Source organism: Zootermopsis nevadensis, unplaced genomic scaffold (genome assembly GCF_977971745.1).
Source record: "Zootermopsis nevadensis isolate Lab colony 2312 unplaced genomic scaffold, Znev_1.0 Znev_ptg000030l, whole genome shotgun sequence".
Lineage (NCBI taxonomy): Eukaryota > Metazoa > Arthropoda > Insecta > Blattodea > Termopsidae > Zootermopsis > Zootermopsis nevadensis.
Genome location: NW_028259162.1, coordinates 22,881,668 through 22,900,194, shown reverse-complemented (window position 1 = coordinate 22,900,194; position 18,527 = coordinate 22,881,668). Strand labels below are relative to the sequence as shown.

The window sequence follows — 18,527 nt, the reverse complement described above, 5'->3', positions numbered from 1 at the left end:
GACCTACGCACCCAAAGCAGGTGATAAATGCGTCGAGACACGTGGTCGGGGGCACGCAAGCCATCGGTAGGCCGGATTTCCTCGGCCTCTGCTAGCAAATTCTGCTCTGGACTGAGGCCACGGAGACGGAGACCCCAAGACAAAGGACACTTGAACCCCCGGCTCGCTGCAAATGGCTGGGTACACAGAGAGCGGTGTGACTTTCACGGGCAAACACTGAAGCAGTTTCGCACAGGAAACGCGAGGTTTGGTGAACGAGGAATAAAACAAAAGAAGGGCGTTGTTTGCGGTTAGCGGTCGGCAACTGTCTTGGAACCCTTGTTTACGGTCCCGCATTCATCTGTTTGGCCATTCCGTGGTTAGCATCCTAACCTTACCGTAGCAGGGCAGATAAAGGCAAAGGTCGACATTTGTATTCCGAAAGTAACCGACTATCACGAGCGAGTGCTTCCGTGGTTTTCGTCAGTCTCTTTAGGCGAACAGAGAATCTACATTGAAATGAGCCGAAAGCACTTTCTTCCAGACTCTAAATCATTCGCCGTTCAATGCAACCTTTCCATCTTTTTCGATTAGAATGACGTTTGTCGCTGAAGTAGCATTGTTAAATAATCGGACAACCGATTAATAATAAGCTGAGTGAAAATAAATGGAAAGAAAGTAAGTCACGACAGTTGATAATGCGTCGTTTAATAAGCGACTGCCTGCGGGGCGCTGGATTCGCCGTCAGAGGGCGGGAGTCGATTTCACTTTCTCACGCCGTGTCAGTGCGTCTAATTATCGTCGTGCTTTTCTCAAAACCGCCTCAACGCGAAGCAGAGTTGCCCTCGAGGCACACGAATGAGCGATCCATCCGCGACTCTCAGCCACTGCTTAGACATGCCCTGTCCGTGCGTCGACTGGATTTTGAACAGACCTGAGGCTTGTACGAATCGTGCGCTGTGACTCATCGTCAGTTTGCAGTGACGAGGTGGACGTCCGTCGGGCTCTGTGGTCGCGGAGCTGCGGTTTGTGCCTTCTCATATCCGCAACCACGCAATTCTGCGGACATGTTTCGAATATCTGAGGGGGGAACACGCAATTATCACGTCCGATGTTTGGTTTGTTGCGTTGAGTGCGTGAACAGTCAGCTGGCTCCGACCGCGTGAGAAGAAACGGATTCAGGAATCGAACCCGCGACCCGCAAAGCTTCCAACGACCTCGACTGCGGACGCAAGCAGACGCGGGCCGCCAGATGGCAGCAGCGGCCGCGCAGGCGAGCGGACAGCCTCGGCAGGCAGGTAGCGAGGTGCTGGCCGCAGAACGAGAACAGTTGCGCATCGTACAGCGTGCACATTCTCCGCGTTGTGGCCGACTTTCTGATGAGTGTTGCTAGCCTGGTTTCCGTGCGGTAGGTGACTCATGCCCGCTCAGGTGTCTCGGCCCCTCGCAATGCAAAGTGGCGGCGACCAGAGTGCCGACAAGCTCCTGCAGCGGTCCCTGCAGAACGTGGCGCTGTCCCTGCAGAACGCCGTGATGTCGTCCCTGCAGCAAGCGGCGCTGCTGCCACCCAGCTCCGCGGCCGCCGCGGCGCTAAATCTGCAGGCCCTGGAGTCGTATCTCACCCTGCAGAGACTGCAGGCGTCCAGCACTGCCCACAGCCCGGCGCTGGACGTCCTCAGGCTCGCCAACTCCAAGTCGGACGACAAAACCTCGCCCGCCAGCTCGCCGGCGTCCACGGGCGCCCTGGAAGGGGAAGACGCTCTGGGGCTACTGGAAGACGACGACGACGACGACGACGAGGACCCGCCTTCCACCGCCCCCAGCAAGGCGCCCCCGCAACAGTATCCGGCCTACAATTCGCTGCTCATGAATGCCATGTACCAACACCAGGCGGCAGCAGCAGCGAGCAGCATGTTGTTACAGCAACAAGCAGCGTCCACGTCTTCGACGACAGGGTCGAGGGCGTCCACATCGGCGTCTCGCCCCAAGAAGCAGTTCATCTGCAAGTTCTGCAGCCGGCAGTTCACCAAGTCGTACAACCTGCTGATCCACGAGCGCACGCACACGGACGAGCGCCCTTACTCGTGCGACATCTGCGGCAAGGCGTTCCGACGCCAAGACCACCTCAGGGACCACAGGTATTTATTCAGACAGTAACCTCAGCGCAATTTCGTTTTCCATTCCAGTCTTCATGACTCGTGTTTCCACTTAATCAATCGCACGATTTCGTATTCAGAGGCTCGAGGCTTGTCGTCATGTCACAGTGAATAACCGCTGATGAGGCTGGCATGTGGGCGTTCGATCCTAAAGAATTCACGTCAACAGGCGCCGCCATCTTGTGACGGTCTGCTTGCTTGCGATCAGCTGTTTTTATGCAGGGCAAGCCATGTTGTTTATTGGTCGCCATCAGTGCCCCCTAGCGGGAGATGAATCTCTTCAGGAATCCACGGCTGATTCATTCCAATTTAACTCCGAGTTCTGCGATTCCTGGATCGAACCTCAGACCGCAGGGGCGTCTGTCGAAAAGTTGATTGGCTGCATTTCTGCCGGCCTGGCTCTACTGCCTACGCCAGACAGGCAAATGTTTAGGCAATTGAATGGAACACAGCACAGACTGAGTTCTCCCGTTTCACCCATTCGCGTGGCTACGTCTCATTTCTGTTCATGTCTACGCGAACAAGAGCGTCCACTTATTACCAGCGACAAGATGCAGAACAGTTCACAGTCAAATTACCCCTTACGTTGGCATTTCGTCCACAAACAATTTAAGAAGCCGCATTCATTTAGGGGAGAGACGTGTGTGTGCCGCGTAAATTAAGGATCCTGCCTTTTCACTCCTCATCGTGGCAGTAAACAAAATTAACACACACAAAAATAAATAAATAAATGAAAGGCTGGAGAGCGTAGCATTTGACAAGGCACAAAGCTTAAGTCCCTTTCCTCCAGAATATAAAAGCGGCCGGAGCGACAAGCTCTTTATTCAACTGGCGCGGTCGAGAGTCCCAGGCGACAGCCAGACCTGACTTCTTGTAAACAAACAGCCGTGAAGCGTGCAATGGTGATCTGTTAAATGGAACTCGGAGGTTCGTCAGCTCATCGCGCTGTTGTACCCTGCAACAAGCAATTCAGAACGCGTCTCTCGTCCTGTCCATTTCATCCCTCATTTAAGCCTAACAACACAGAGCAACTGTCCGTGGGTTGGCTGCATTCGTCCACTCCCCCCCCTTCGCCATCAGCACACAAACAATTTGTTCTCCCTCAGCGTCGATACAAAGTTTCGAATTCATAAAATACGTTTTCACTGGGCGCGAAGAAACATCGTGCAATGAGACAGGAACTCGACGTTCGGGCGCCCAGAGCCGATGTGCCCCCGCTGGGATTCGAAGCCCTTCGTCTGGCCTCTGGTCACACCGAGCTATTCTGACTCATCACAAAGTGCCGTGTGGCAGCCTAATACGAGCAGGCCTAATTTCTTAGGAGTTATATAAACTTTAAAACCGCGCTTTGGACGGATTTGTTAAACATATTGACATGTTTCAGGGCCGTATGTAGAGGGCAGTGTGTGTCATGTATTCACAACAAGAGACGTTTTATCCACTAATTATCCTCTTTCAATCATAATTTATTCAGCAGGACACACGAGCTGTAGCCTATCTGCGTATCTCTCAAGTGTCTGGGGTGTGTAGCGTGGCCCCGCCTCCCCATGCCTGAGGGGTGCAGCAGACTACCCCAGAACCGTATTTCCACCCCTAAAGGCTAGACCGGTCACACGTTTGCACTGTGCAAAGGAAAGTCATTGAACTGTTTGCCTTCCAAAGACTCAACGGAAAACTAACCGGTCCCTAGGTACAGATTAGCAATTTTTTCGGTAACTCAGCAGATAACCATCTGTGCGGTGCAGCGTTATTCTTGAAATGTACACAGTAGTTTAGTTGAAAAAATTTCCCGCGTTTACGGGGCCCGAAGTTTCATGACCAGGTCTGTTTTGTCCAGTTCGCGCGTTACTTCGCTTAAGCAGAAGACGGAGGCTGTTTCGCCAGTCCGGATGTCGAGGCTCTGGCTGCCTTTGTGTCCTCTTGTTTCGATCCGGTTGACGGGTTTTCGTGAGACTTGGAATATTCTAAGATATTGCAATTGCGTCATATTGTGATTCGTATATTAAAATATATACAGCATACACCCGTCGATGGCTGAATGTAGCCGAAACTAGTAGTGTATTTAAATGATGTTTTAAATCTTTTAATATTATTTTATTATTTTAATTGTGAGTGACTGTAACTTTTAATATATATTTTAATATTGGAATATTCTGTCGCTACAGAAGAATAAACGTATCTAATCCTTAGATCCCGTCTCAGTAATAACAATATGGCGCCTGTGCAGACTTCTGTGGTGAGGGTTCAACTAGCGCCACTTAATGTCGAATTTTAAGTAGAAAAATTATCTTTGAGAAACGTCCGTATTTTGTTCATGTCAAACGCTTCTCTGGTAGAATATGGAATCGCGGGGGGGGGGGATTTTATATTTTAAATTCTTCTGGATAGTGGAAACTAACAAACTGCTGGATCTAGGCATGTGAAGTTTTGTGTCACGTACATACAAACTGTAGGCTATGTTCAACATCTGCTTGTGTCTAAGTCGTAGTAGACATGACGACCTGTAGGCCTGTGGCAAATCTGTAGGTTAGTGGGCATCATTTGCAGACAAGGCCCATTAAATTATATGACTAGGCATATTAATTATTATTTATAGTTTGTGCTAGATTGAACATAATCTGAGGGGGAAGTAGTAATCTGTAGTTGTCAGAAACGGGGAAGCTTTTGGTCGCCCGAAATGCCCGTGGCTGTCATATCAAGCTCACTTTCCATTATCTGATGATGCGTAAACTTGTTTCAGCATGGTCTATGACAGTTCTTTCCGTAGTGACAAATCTAATATCCAAATTCTTGTCTTACTGCAAAAGTGATGTATGAAAACGACTGTTTAATTTCAAATCAGTTGCCCGAAAGAGACAGTCCGCTATCTACCTACATTTCTATTTGTGTGAATATCCTGTTTGTAAGGCCAGTAGACCGAGATATGTTTACAAAGTAGGCTTTATGTCGTCTTCCGCCCACAGACCTTCCTCGCCGGACCCATCTCAGACATCCTCAGCTGAGTTGCTTTTTTTTTCACACAGTGAAAGACGACAGATGAAGTTTCACTCTCGTCAGAAAATTGAAGTAAAATTATAGTTTCATATCAACTTATTTTAATATTTGAGTTTATAGATCGGGCAGAGTAAGAGAGAAGATTTTAAAATGAATTCGGTGACAGAATTTCAATCTGCTCTTGCGTTCATAGTGATTTTTATCCTGACTTGTTTCTGTTGGCCTAATTTCTTAAAATTTGCCACATCTTCGAATATTCCTTCAGTTATCTACATATTTTGATTCTGATAATAAGACGAGAACATCGCCTATAGACATATTAGTATTTTCTGTATGTGCCCCGCTTGCTGGCTTCTCTTGAAGTAGGCGCATGTGTTTTCGCTTAGCCTAGCACATCATCATCATCATTATCATCATCATCATCATCATCATCATAGACGAACACGCGTTGCCTTGCATTTTGTTACAAAGCCAAGTTAAGATGCAGAGGTCACGGGTTGTTCCCCGCACAGACATTAATCAGGTGCATTGGCTGCGGGAATTGGCGTATCAGCGCGCATGCGTGGTTGCAGGTGTAACTCCTTCCGGCTGGCCGGGCCTGTCGCACGCATAGTACACGCGTGCGCAGCGGCATCGGTGGACTTTGAAAATAACCTTTACACCGCAATATAAAAATGTACCCGCCCTGAGATCGAGCCCATGCCTAAACGCCAAGGAACTGGCGTCCAATCGCCTCGGTTAGGCGCTTCTGTTTGTTTGTAAAGCCCTACTTGTTTAGGCCTGGCATTTATAGTCTTGAAGAAGATTCAGACGGTAAGAAGACTCGAACAAAGGTCCTCGTTTCGATACAGATTGCTGGCTATTTAAACCTACTCTTGAGGCCTGTAATTGGGGGACTAGGCGTAGGGGTACTAAGATTTTTGCTGCCTCTCATCGCAAGTGATCCCTTGAGAGGTCCAGTGTGCTATCTCTACTGAGTGATTTCACGTTCTCACTGGAAAAGGAAACATATCCGCGTAACAGCGAACGTCACATCCGGTGCGAGTGCACTCCAGAGACTCAGCTCAGTGGTAAATACTGAAGCGACTACCTGAGCGACCATCAGCTTCTCACCAAGGACGAATACTCGTCACTTCTGATCGAGACCTGCTGATAGTTTACTGCTGAGATGACTGACCGGAGTTCGACCACCGATCATGACACTTCCCGTTGCCCTGATGACCGCATTGGCTCCGGACTCATTAACAGTGCCACGCGTGACACTGGACCGGCGAGGATTCTGCCGCTAATCTGCGTGTGTTATGAAACTGCACTTTCATCTGCCCGTTGGCAACCTCGACATGTGTCACCAGAAGAAAAAGCTAGCGTCTTATTTCTCCCGAATCGTAAGAGCGGACGATGATCAATCAATTGATTACTCGCAACACTTTTAGTGATTTGTATCAAGCGTGGATTTTGTGTAGAGTCGGACAGGGGCAAGAGGACACGAAAAGACTGAAAGGAAAATGGACGAAGTGGCAGTCGCTACTATCGCAACATTTTTCCGCGAGGCCGTGCAGGAGCGGAACAGAACTTTCCCGCTTTTACAAATTTATGAAATTACGGATGAGAGCTAACCTTCTCGGAAATATGTACTGCAGTTGATACATCTTTCGAGACGACATGAGTGTGTGTGTAATTAACAGGGTGACTCTGAGACTTGGTCTGCTGGCTGAACATTTCGTGGCCGTGAGCGGTCTCACTACCTGGGATTTGAAGACCAGTGCGTTTATAGCGTAAAAAAGAGAATAACCAGTTTCTTCGACGCTCAAGTTAACGACATGGCGCAGAGGAGCGGGTGGCTGTGCAACTAATACAGACGTCTCTCAAGCGTCTCAGGACAATTTCAATTTAGAGGGCTCTGCCTTGACTTTTGAATTAATCTGTTCCGAAGCGAGTGACGTGTTACACGCAAAGTCTGCCAGGTGTCGGAGCTGCGGATTCCTTCTGGTTTGCTCACACCTGAGCAAAACCACTGCAGTTGATACGGAGATAACCCATCCATGCGCAGGCCAAAATCCGAAAAGTCGTGAATGTACGTGCAAAATATGGCCACCCTAAATGTAAGCCCCTGACTTTGCCTTGGTTTTCCACAGGCCTGTAGTCTAAACACGTTACGCAACCTGGCACCGCACAGAGCGGGATAAGAAGTAAGTTGAGAAAAATTTTAACTCCAGGGAAGAAAGTTTACCCGTCAATAACTCGTAATTCTTTATGTGGAATGAACGTACAATGGGGAGGTATTCAACTGTCTGTCTGTTGGATGAAAGTTAGCATTGAGGGAATGCAGTAAACAATTTAGCGTGGGTGAGTCGTTTGTATCGGATAGACCAAAATATAGACGCGATTTTTTTTTTTGAAATTCACATTGAAATTTACAAAGTTTTGCGGAAAGAGTTCATGCTAAAAGAATGGAAGTTGACCGATAGATATAGGTTAGGCTTTCGTGTGAACTCCCTCTCGAAATGGTGGACGTTTAAGGAAATTGTAAATAGCAGAAGTGCGTTTGGATCTGAAACGGAACGGACTGTTGAAGTTTGTGTGTGTGTTTGATCTAACTTCTTTTTTGAAAGTAGTTTATAAATAGGACTACGTATTTAAATAGTGAAAGATACTGGAACTTAATGTGATTCAGTACGTAGGTCCATGTGTTATTCAAAATTTAAATGTTGTTTCATATGAATGGCGGTGCAATACAGCAACCACCAGGTGATGCAAAAGAAGGAAAGGGTCCTCCAGGGCTGCAGAACCACAAGGCCTCACCAGGCGACGTCGTCTTAAGACCTCAGACCTCAGAAATGACTGTCGAAGGTCAGACAGATGTCCTACAGGCCTGGTGTTTGACTTGGCGAGGTTACACACGAAGTTGTCCCGCTGCTAGATTTGCATTACTGCTGCGGTGTGTAAATTCAAGAACGCACCCCGAGAAAGTGTTCAGCCTCTAGGGAATTACTCGCCTTACATTCTGTAATTTTTATTTGAAATGTGCGGCAGAGTTCGTCACAGTCACTTATAAAGCGCCCTTGGATTGAGTAGGGGATGCGAGCCTTGTGTCCACAATTTTAATTCTGTCATGGGGTTCGATCCCCGCCCACCCGGCCTCCTGTCCGATGGGTACCGGGGTCCTTTCCCGGGGGGTAAGGCGCGGCCGGGGCGTGACGCTGACCACACACCCCCATCTAGTGCCGAGGTCAAGAAAGAGTAGGAGCTATACTACCCCTCCCCTGTATGCCTACATAACGCGTAAAGGGTTGGTTTCACTTTTCTCATGTTAAGATACATTTTTTTAAACAAGAAGGAATTCTGCACTCATTAAATATTGTACACATGCAGTTGTGGTTATTTGTGTCTATGGAATTTATTTCATGGCAATATCTTTGCAAACAGATTTGTTGTTGTTGTAATTTTTGAAACATTAGTCCTCTAGAAAGAATTAAAAAATATCTGTTTTGCAATTTCTTTAGAAAAATGTACCTTAAAATAAAAAAATTAACAATGTGGAGACAAGACTTACCTCGACCTGCCTTTAAAATGGCCCGTGTAAAATTTACCTGTTTTGCGCGACCATAAAACCTTTCAAGAAGACGATTAAGTGGTTGTAGCCCCAGTATTCCTGTAATTGGCTCGGGTAGCCACCGACCGTTCTGACTCAGGGCCGACACAAGCGACTGGGTTTCGGCACGTACGAATCTCGACCACGTCACCGGTTGCCCTAACAGGTTGTTTTGCTTTTCCTCAGTTCCTCCATCCCAAAGTTGAGCGCTCCGAGGTTCCACCCATAATTATCTGCAACCCTAAATGGTTACAGACGTTGAAAGAGAGTCCTTAAAAACTGTGCTCCTTGCACTTGCATGTAACTTCAGCCAATGCTGTAGTCCGCTTTGTAACAGGGTGACTCCTAAAGACACTGATCTGTATTATTTGTGCAGGTGAACTTAAATTTAAGGGATATTTATGATTGACGCTTTAGGTAGCAATTTGCATGTGAATTGATTTTGTTTCGTAGAGTTTGCTAGATACAAGGTATTGGAACACACTGTAACGCGAAATAAGGCGAATACTAACTTAAAGTTAACTTAGGTAAGGTGAATTACACAACACATTTTACAGTTGAGTTACGAAACAAAGAACGGAGATATTGAATAGGCCCGTTGGACTGTCGCTCGCTGTTTATAAATTAATTCGTGAAGAATTTGTTTCGTCTTGGAATTGTCGTTCCTCCCTCCTTCCACTCTTGTCGCCGAATTAATATTCCGTGTACGGCCCTTCGGTCTCCGTGGCAGTTCTGCGCCTTTGGAGACACAATGGCGCTTTGTTTCTGTAAATTACAGAGCGCTGCTGACATTATCAAAATAACACGACGCGCGCCCCCACGTGTCGTTCTGTTCCCTGCGAGCCCGTGAGGGGCGTTGCCGTCGCCTCAAAGGCTCTTCTACGAGGGGCGTTCAACCAACGTCATGCGACGCCCTGGAATGTCCACTTTTTATCTGAATATGAATAATTCTCCTACATTGGAAAGTTGTCATCTGTTTCCAGTGGTTCTTCCTTCTGCCGCGTCTCTTTAGACAGGAAACTGCAGATCAATTTTTGAAATACGAATAGAGCCATGTCCTTGTGCAGTCCACTTTGTAAAGGGTGCGGTCACACCAGGCTTTATCCAGAAATCGGTAGAAAAATATCGTCTGCAAAACAACGAATGTCGACCTGGGCAAATTCAGCGAGTTTATTGCGCGTAAAGAGTATAATATTAGTTTATGTAAAAATTATAATTATTTATAATTAATTAAAATCCATTTAAGTATGAATGCATGCGCCGTGTATTAAATGTTGTGCAAAAATCCGGAGATTCGCAAATTGGGACTAGTCCAGCCCAGCGTTTCATTACAACCGAACATCACTACTTATAGCTGATAACACTGAACTAAAACAAATGAAAGGTAAAAGCAATGTTTTTAGTCTGTCAAGACGAAGACACTTGACCATCCTGCAGGTACCGCAGATCTGCACGGCCGTCATTTGATTTGCGAACGAAATTCGCTCGATGAAAACTGTTCGTCAATAGAAAATGCTTTTCCGATTAATTCCAATAAAGAAATATTGTAATGGCTTCCGACTCCAAGAAAAATCACCAAATGTTTTTCCACGCACTTTAGAATACTGATACATAGTTTTTACCTGTAAACTACAACATAAGAGTCAGATCAAGTGTTTACAGAAGCTGTTGTAATTACAGTATGAACATCAGAACTACTTAAGCAGAAACTGAGCCATTGTCTTTATTAAAACCATAATTATTGTATGGAATGAAAATAATGATATTAAAAAACGAAATGTATTTCGGAAATAGCTGCTGCACTTTGTACCTCAGGGGCAAGGTTTGTCTCAGGTTAACAGAAGTAAATACCCTGTAAAACGGTGAATAGATGGAATAATAATTAAATTAAGTTTAATTCATTTTTTAGTGTGCACGACAACAGCCAGATAAGGCCAATTACAGCCTAGCACTGGACGACGGTACAGGATAGAATTCGATTATTAAACACACCGAGTAAACTCGACATGGACCAACTCCATTACCACGTGACACAGGACTCACAAATGACAAAGGAGACGAATGTCATGAACTGGTCCGATGGAGTAAGGAGGAGCTCGAAGAAGCTGCGAGGTGTTTAACGCACGCGAAAGACAACAGAATTCAGTGCTCAGAATTGCAGAACACGAGGCATGGAAACAACACACGCACTTACGGCGGTTTGGAACAGGAAGATACGACAGAACTGTGGAATCAAGGAACACAGACCGAGAGAAGAACTCTGGACATGTTAATACAAAATAAGAAAGACTAAATTGGCTTACTGATACGAGTAGCAATTCAGTAGGACAGGAATGTAATGAACGAAATTAAATACAAAAATTCAGCGAATGTGGAACATGCAATGTCTTGTCATGCCGTTAACCACTGGAACCGCAAGAAGTGTGACTGAGGGGCTCAAAGAATACCTGGGAACGATACCACGAAAGCTTGTAATAGACACTCTACAAAAAACAGCCACACTAGGACAAGGAAATCAGAAACTTGAAGCCTGGTTCACGATTGGTTCAAGACGAAGAGTTCCAGGAAAACCCGTAATAAAAATAATCAGATACAAAAATGATTCTTTGTTAGGCCGGAAATAATGTTCGTATCAATTTACCTAGTTTGTTTCAGCGAAAATTCTTGAATCGAGTGATGGTTTATTTATAAGCATTTCTCTGATTACAGAAGTTTATTGAATCTGCGGCTACTTTCACTGTTAACGCGGTCATTTGGAATTTCAACTTCGTTTTTCGCCACCAGGTGACGATTCAGGCAGTCCTGTAATTTAGAAGTGAAATGGAGATATTACGTCGGTCGAGCGTTTGCCGGCGGCATCTGGCGTCGAGGCGCAACTGCGAGGTCGGTGTACGGCCAAGAAGGACGTTCGCCGCCTACCCTAGTCTTTCAGGGCGGCTTCGACGAATAAGAATCCCTCGTAGGCCTCTGCTCTTCAATCGACGAAATCTAGGAAAGTTGACAAGTCAGGATTCTCTAGAACGCTGCGAAATCCTTCGAAACAGCTTGCAAAGAATTCTTGTTAGTTTGACCCTCGTCTCAGTGACTTACCTCGGGGGAACGCCGTTTGTTTTCATACTTTGTAGTATTAGTCACGTGCAATTTCTCTTATAATCCTTTTATCGTAGTAAACATTAGCTATTAGACGCTAGAAAGTTCAAGGCACTGCTAACCCAACTCTGTGACGTGCGCGCGCACGGGCTTTTGAATCACCCTGTATACATTTAAACAGTCAGATAGAAGAGCCTAATGTTTGAGCAGAAATCCTGAGGAGACCTTGGTATAGATGGGAGGATAATATTAAAATTAATCGTAATGAAATATGTTGTGAAGATGTATTACGCGTTCGTCTGACTCTGAATGCGGACCACTGGTGAGCTGTTGTGAACACGGCGATGAACCCTCGGATTCTACAAATAAAGGGCCTCTTTAGACTAGCTGAGAAAGTATAAGAATTTCAGTTTGTATGGATTTAGGTATTTGACAGCGTTGTCTACATAGTGGGTTCGTGTTGGAGAAGGGCTACTTGGAAAACCGGGAGAGAAAGGGAAGGATAACATTGAGATTAATCTCAGAGATTGGACAAAGTCGTTCAGGATCGAGTCCAGTTTTGCGCTGTGATGTTACTGATGCTGAAGCTTTGGATTCCATCAGGCCTAGCAAACAGGTCCGACTTAGTTCAGCCCGAACAAGTACGGAGCGCATGCAGATGGAATGTAATCATGAAATGATGTTCATCCCTCATTGGCTGGCTCGTGGGGAAATCCCCACGCGCGGTTCACACGATGTAACTTCTCGCTGCAATATAGTTCACTCAAGTTCGTTCCAGAGGAGGACTCGTTCACACTGAGTCGTTTCATAGTTTCTCAGGTCCGCGCAGATCCAGGATTTAATTTGTACTTTGATTATGGAACGTGTGATTATTAGTAAAATTTACACGTATGAAGTATTACTGAGGAATTGGATTTTACAAGAACTTGTAGTTGTAAATTGTAGTTCATTAGTTCATAGTTTTGTGGGATGTGTCGTTTGGAGTGTTCCTCACGAGGGTCTATTGGCTGTAGCCCAGAAGACAGCCAACTTCGGACTCACCTACGAGAAAGCCTTATTGCCTACCAACATTAATAGCAGTTCGTAGCTTTTGTTTTCGGGGAGAGGTGACCGCTGAACTCCAACTCCCGAGTCCTCGAGTCGCGACCCACCGGTTGTCGCCTCATAGCAACAAGAAAAACCGACCAAGGCTGCAGTTACGTAATGCAAGCAAATCCTTGAGCGGCCGGACGTTCGCCCGCAGAGCCCGCGGCGGGCGCTGTTGCTACGCCCCCGCACGGGGCTAAGAGCATGAACACATCTCAGGGTCTTCTTGCTTCAGAAGCTGACGGTCGCCCAACTGGTGCTTGTTAAACCCGAAGGTTCATTTCCCGTGTTCACATGAGCCCGAAACTCGGCCCTGTCCTCATTCAGCGCTATTTGCGGAAGATCGTGTAAGTTAAAATGGTTGCCTCCATCTACTACTAGGTCCCCCAGATCATTCGGCCGTTTTCTTCATGAGGCGGCTGATTTGTTTCTCGCACGCGTGCTCTATCTCAGAATTCAGATGTCTCATCTTCGGTCAGTTAAGAGAAAAGAAAAATGTTCAGTTCTGAGTGTCGGATTCACATTCCTTGTAGCCGTACTAAATGTAATGGAGTATTAAAAAAAATGTTTTGTCATAAACGCGACTTAAAAATTTGATATTGGTGTGACGAGCACAAATGAATGCATTCGGTTCACAAAGAAAATACAATTTTAACAGAAACTGGGTGTAGCATAAATATAATTTTATTTGTAAGAAGATTACTCCGAGTCCAATGTTACGTATTCAAATACATTAATGTTTGTTAAACTATGCTAGTTCAAGTCAAATGGGCGTGACCTTCGTGAGATGTCATCTTCACACCGGCCCGAAGCTGAGAGGCTGCACTCAGCGCTTTGTCGCGTTAACAGGAACAATCTTAGTTTTCTCGGGTCATTTGTTGTTGTTAGCAATCAGCGCCAGATATGAGACCACGAGCACCTGTAGCTGGATATTCACTATTGAAAGGTAGAAGGAAAACTGAAGTATTTCTTGGGTAGATTGTTCTGATAGATTAGAATAGATAACTGAGTATTGGAGGCAACGAAAGGACCGCGTAGGAGCGCGGATAATAGACGCACTGGAGGAACGGCAAGATGATTTTGAGGCCTGTCTGTATCGTCGACTCGCGGAAGATGAGATGGGCGGAGCATATAGCACACATAAGAAATGCATACGGTTTATTAACAGGGAAACCGTAGGACCTAACCCTGGATGGGAAGATAATATTAAATGGACTTGAGAGAAATACAGGTGACCCTCGTTATACGCGCTTCTGTTATCCGCGGTTTTTCAGTATTATGATGCGCGTCGCGGCCACATTTTAAAGATTGTTACCTGTTTCGAAACTTTTCCAAGCTTATTACGTGTTGTGACGCCAATGATAAGCTCAGCATAAGAAAATCTGTTGTCAGTTGACATCGAAATGAAGATTGTTTTATAGTGTTTGTTGACAAAATGTTAGAAAGAGGACAAGTTTGAAGCTGGGTGGGGCTTTTGACGGTTGACGGCTGTCTGTTGCAGGTACATCCACTCGAAGGAGAAGCCGTTCAAGTGCGGCGAGTGCGGGAAGGGGTTCTGCCAGTCCCGGACGCTGGCCGTACACAAGATCCTGCACATGGAGGAGTCCCCGCACAAGTGCCCGGTGTGCAGTCGCAGCTTCAACCAGCGCTCCAACCTCAAGACGCACCTCCTCACGCACACCGACATCAAGCCCTACAATTGCTCGGCCTGCGGAAAGGTGTTCCGGCGCAACTGCGACCTCAGGCGTCACGGCCTGACGCACAACCTCGGAGCGGCGTCGGCCTCCGCCACGACGCCGGGTACCTCCGGCCTGGCCCTCGTGTCTCCAAGCTTCACCATCGACTCCATCATGAGCGCGACCAACAAACAGAGCGAATGTACGGGACTGCCTCCGTGAGCCACGCGGCAGTCGCCAGAGGTCCTAGCGGGCGTAGTGGCCCGGTCTGCGCGCCGTAAGACTTTGTTGTGTTCCACAGTGCTGATATCATTCTGTGTTTTTTTTTTTACGTTTGTAATAAAATTATGCAATTCCACACGCGGTCTTTGCTTCAGTTCCTATTCTAAGCTGCAGCGGCGTGATGTAAGCTTGAAGGCACGACGATAATTCAGTTCCTTGTTGTTAATACTATTACTGCCTCGTCAGTTGCATTAGAATTACAGACACACCATAAAATAAAGAAATAAAGTGGAGAAATCATCAGAAGTAACGATAAGCAAACCATAAAGCTGTAGCATAAACCAGTTCATACAGGGCTTCTGGTAAACAGCAGGAAGTAATGTCTGAAACCGATTCTATTGAGACCATTTGCTTGCTAAGTATTTCAAGTGTTTTGCAAACGGCATTTGAAACTGATGTGAATCTCACGGAAGAATAAGTTACGGGTAACAATCGAAAATTACACGGTGGAAAATCGGCGAAATTGTGAGTCGGGAGTTACAAATAATAAGAGCACATTTTAAAGTAATTACAAACACTAATTAACCAGTGGTTTGTAGGTAGCGCCTCTTACGTAAGTGCAATGTAACTGGGGACACAAGAGTGTGTTAGGTTCATGGAACTTTCCGCTGGACGTGCTCAAGCCTTTTGGCGTCTGTAGTAGCAGCCAGCAGTAGTAGTAGTAGTAGTATCGGGCTGAAACTTAGCACAGGGCTCATTACTTTGTGACAAGACAAGGTAGTCATGAAGACTGCTCCATGATTATGAACCCTTATGAACGAAATTGGGATGTTTATTAGCGTGTTGATGAGGGGATAATATTAAAATGGATATTGAGGAAAGAGGGTGTGCAGGTATGGACGGTTGTGAACGAATGAGTCACAGCTGATCTTGGCTTCTCGAGGACTCTGTTCCGTTTAGCAAATGAGACGTTTCGTATCAATAGGCCTACATAAAGCAAATTTTGTTTGTTTGCTGAGATCTCGTTTTTTTCTGTTAATTGCCTGAAGACGCGTGCGATGCTTGTGGCTGAATTTGGAAAGTGGAGAATTTTTATAAGCCGTAGATGTTAATTTTGCAAGGAGTTCCTGCGACCGTCGTGGTTTCGGCGTAAGACGAAGCAATTGAAGTGTGTCGCCAAGCAACTAGGCGTGTCTAAAGACACCCCGATGCTCTTTTGTGTGGGGTGCGCGGCGCGCGTGTGGTCCTCAACACCTCGTCTTGTGAGGCCGGAAGGCGTTGAGCTGTGCACAATACCTGGATTATCGCGTACACATCTTCCGACTTTGTGCTAAGATGACGGTCATGGTGGCAGAACCTCTTGGAACCCGCTCGAGCAGCAGATGCAAGTATAATATTAAAGTGGATCGTCGAGCTACAGTTCGCAAAGATTTAAACGGACGGGCTTTGTTATTAGGGGCCTGTCAATGAAACCGAAAGCTTTTATATTTGTTTGTTTCTGATCCTGATTGTTGTTCGTGCAAATGGTGCGACAGTCCCTGGCGTTTGTTTTGATTTGGGGTGCCGGAAGATTGCGGCCCTTCGTTGAATTTCACGCTGCAAACATTCAACTCAGGTTCCTCACATACATGGATGTAGACGGTTAACGGACTATAAAACTGAAATGTGTTAATCTCTGTGACAATGAGACTGACTGTTTTTCGAAATTCAATAAATTTTCCTTCCTCCTGGGCCCGCACGAGTTACAGCTTTGAAATTTTGTGGCCTAAAGGGATCTGTCCCCGGAAATCTCAGGAGGACAGCTTGATCTTGATAAATGTGATTAAATTGTGACTAATAAAAGTGAAAAAAGTTGGACTTTGAACCCTATTTTCAATTTCTGCCCTATTCATATCCTATTTCGCATAGACAATTTGATTCTATCCAATTTCTTCTCCATTTGAAGAGCCACGTTGTTTGATACTGGATCTTAGATTATGGAAATAGTATCAACTGTGGGGTTTCCATCTCTCGCCACAAAATTGCTTTAGTACACACGACTTTGCTAAGCTAGAGGATCGTTAAATGCGTGATCTGATATCGCAGTAGAAAATAACACAAAATTTCTGCAGGCAGGAAGTGACCCGCAAGATGTGATTCGGTGCCTCACGGAAATCGACAAGAAGCCCGGGGTCTTGCCGGCTGTCACCGGATATACTCGGTTGAGCTTCTGAGGCCTGTTTCCGATCGAGCCCTGTCCGGCTTGGAGCACCAGGTTTGGACCCCGTGCAGTAATTATCTTATTTACAGTTATGTAAATTTCTGGTTTCTCTCTCAAGCCGAGATTCCTAACCTCAGCGGTAAGCGAATCTCGAGGACCGAATTTTGGAGGTACCTGGTTCGACACTCGGCCAAGACTGTCTTTTCTTGTGGGTTCCTCAGTTTCTATACATTCGGGAATAATAAGGTAAAACAGACCATGAACGCCTCCTTCCACATTCCTTCCAGTCGCTCGTTCACATTCAGAACGATGTCTCTCGCAACTTCTGCAGATGGAACCGTAGCAAGTTAAGAAAGGAAAATCGCAAATGCCCCGAGCTTCAGAACTGACGATCCTTTCAAAAATTCTATTGCCTTCGTCTGACTGGCTCTAACGCGTTCACAGAATTTGTACCAAATATCAGTTCTGATTAAATGCTGATAGCATCACTAGTTGAAGACCTTGCCGTCGAACTGTCTGGGACAGGTCTTCAGCTGTCCCCCGTATTCCGATAGTCCTGGTTCAAATCTGGACACGGAGATCGGAAATATTGACTGAGTTTCTCAGGACCCCCCAGACAAATGCCTGGAGTTCTGCCTTAAATCATGCCACGACCACTTCTACGTTTTTCCAACTCGTTACGCATGAATTATCCTGGCATCTGACTTTTGTGTTACCAACTGAATGCGTAGGCTAGTCACGTGAAGTATGCAGTGTCGACGTCGCGTGCTTAAAGCGCTCCACTTATTTATGTACTTGATAACCGGAAAACATTGCCAGTTAAGCGAGGCGCTGAAAACGAGACGTAAAACATAACAGAACGTAATACAGTAAAATTATGTAAAGTAAGAGAGAAATGATGCCATTAAAGGAGGACTCGCGTGCGCAATGTAGATGTTTGAACAAAGATAATTTAAAAGGAAATTTGGTTACAAGTAATATTATAAGGGAAATATCTTACAAATGTTGCTGTGTGCTCACGTTCCATCGCCTTGCAATGCAAATGTAACGCACCGTTTATAGATTATGTCCGCCAATGGTTTGTATTGTGCAGTGTCCGAACGTCGGAATATTCTGCACGTTTCCTGGTGATCGTGTCGCATTCTGGCCTGGAAGTCAAATGCCCCGTCCTCACCCGAGAGAGGCGATGCAGTGATCTGCATTCCTACTCTGCAATCTTGAGGTCCTGGCTTCTAATTTCAGCCGGGATATCGACTCCTCCTCAAATTATACAGCTAAGTAATTTTGTATCTGGTTACTCCCACTTCAGGGAGCAAAATTCACTTTTTTCCCAAAAACAATCTCATAATTTTATATCACTTCAGATCTTAATGTATTTCATCAGTCTTTAAACAAACTCTACACCACCGACACAGTGAAACAGCAGAGAAAATTCAATGAATACGCCTACAAGAGGCGCAACTGTGGAACAGTCATTGAAAAGAAAAGTTATATGATAAGAAAATAAAGGCAGCTTTGCATTAGATTAGGTT

At 45.8% G+C, this 18,527-nt stretch overlaps 1 protein-coding gene across 1 annotated transcript; it reads left to right on the top strand.

Moving 5' to 3' along the window:
- The first annotated feature begins 585 nt into the window (after positions 1-585).
- LOC110839928 (uncharacterized) lies at positions 586-16,100 on the top strand. The gene is made up of 2 exons (XM_022084552.2): positions 586-2,117; positions 14,399-16,100. Exons 1-2 carry the CDS (start codon positions 1,399-1,401, stop codon positions 14,793-14,795), a joined length of 1,116 nt encoding a protein of 371 aa, XP_021940244.2. The 5' UTR covers positions 586-1,398; the 3' UTR covers positions 14,796-16,100.
- Positions 16,101-18,527: the final 2,427 nt, after the last annotated feature.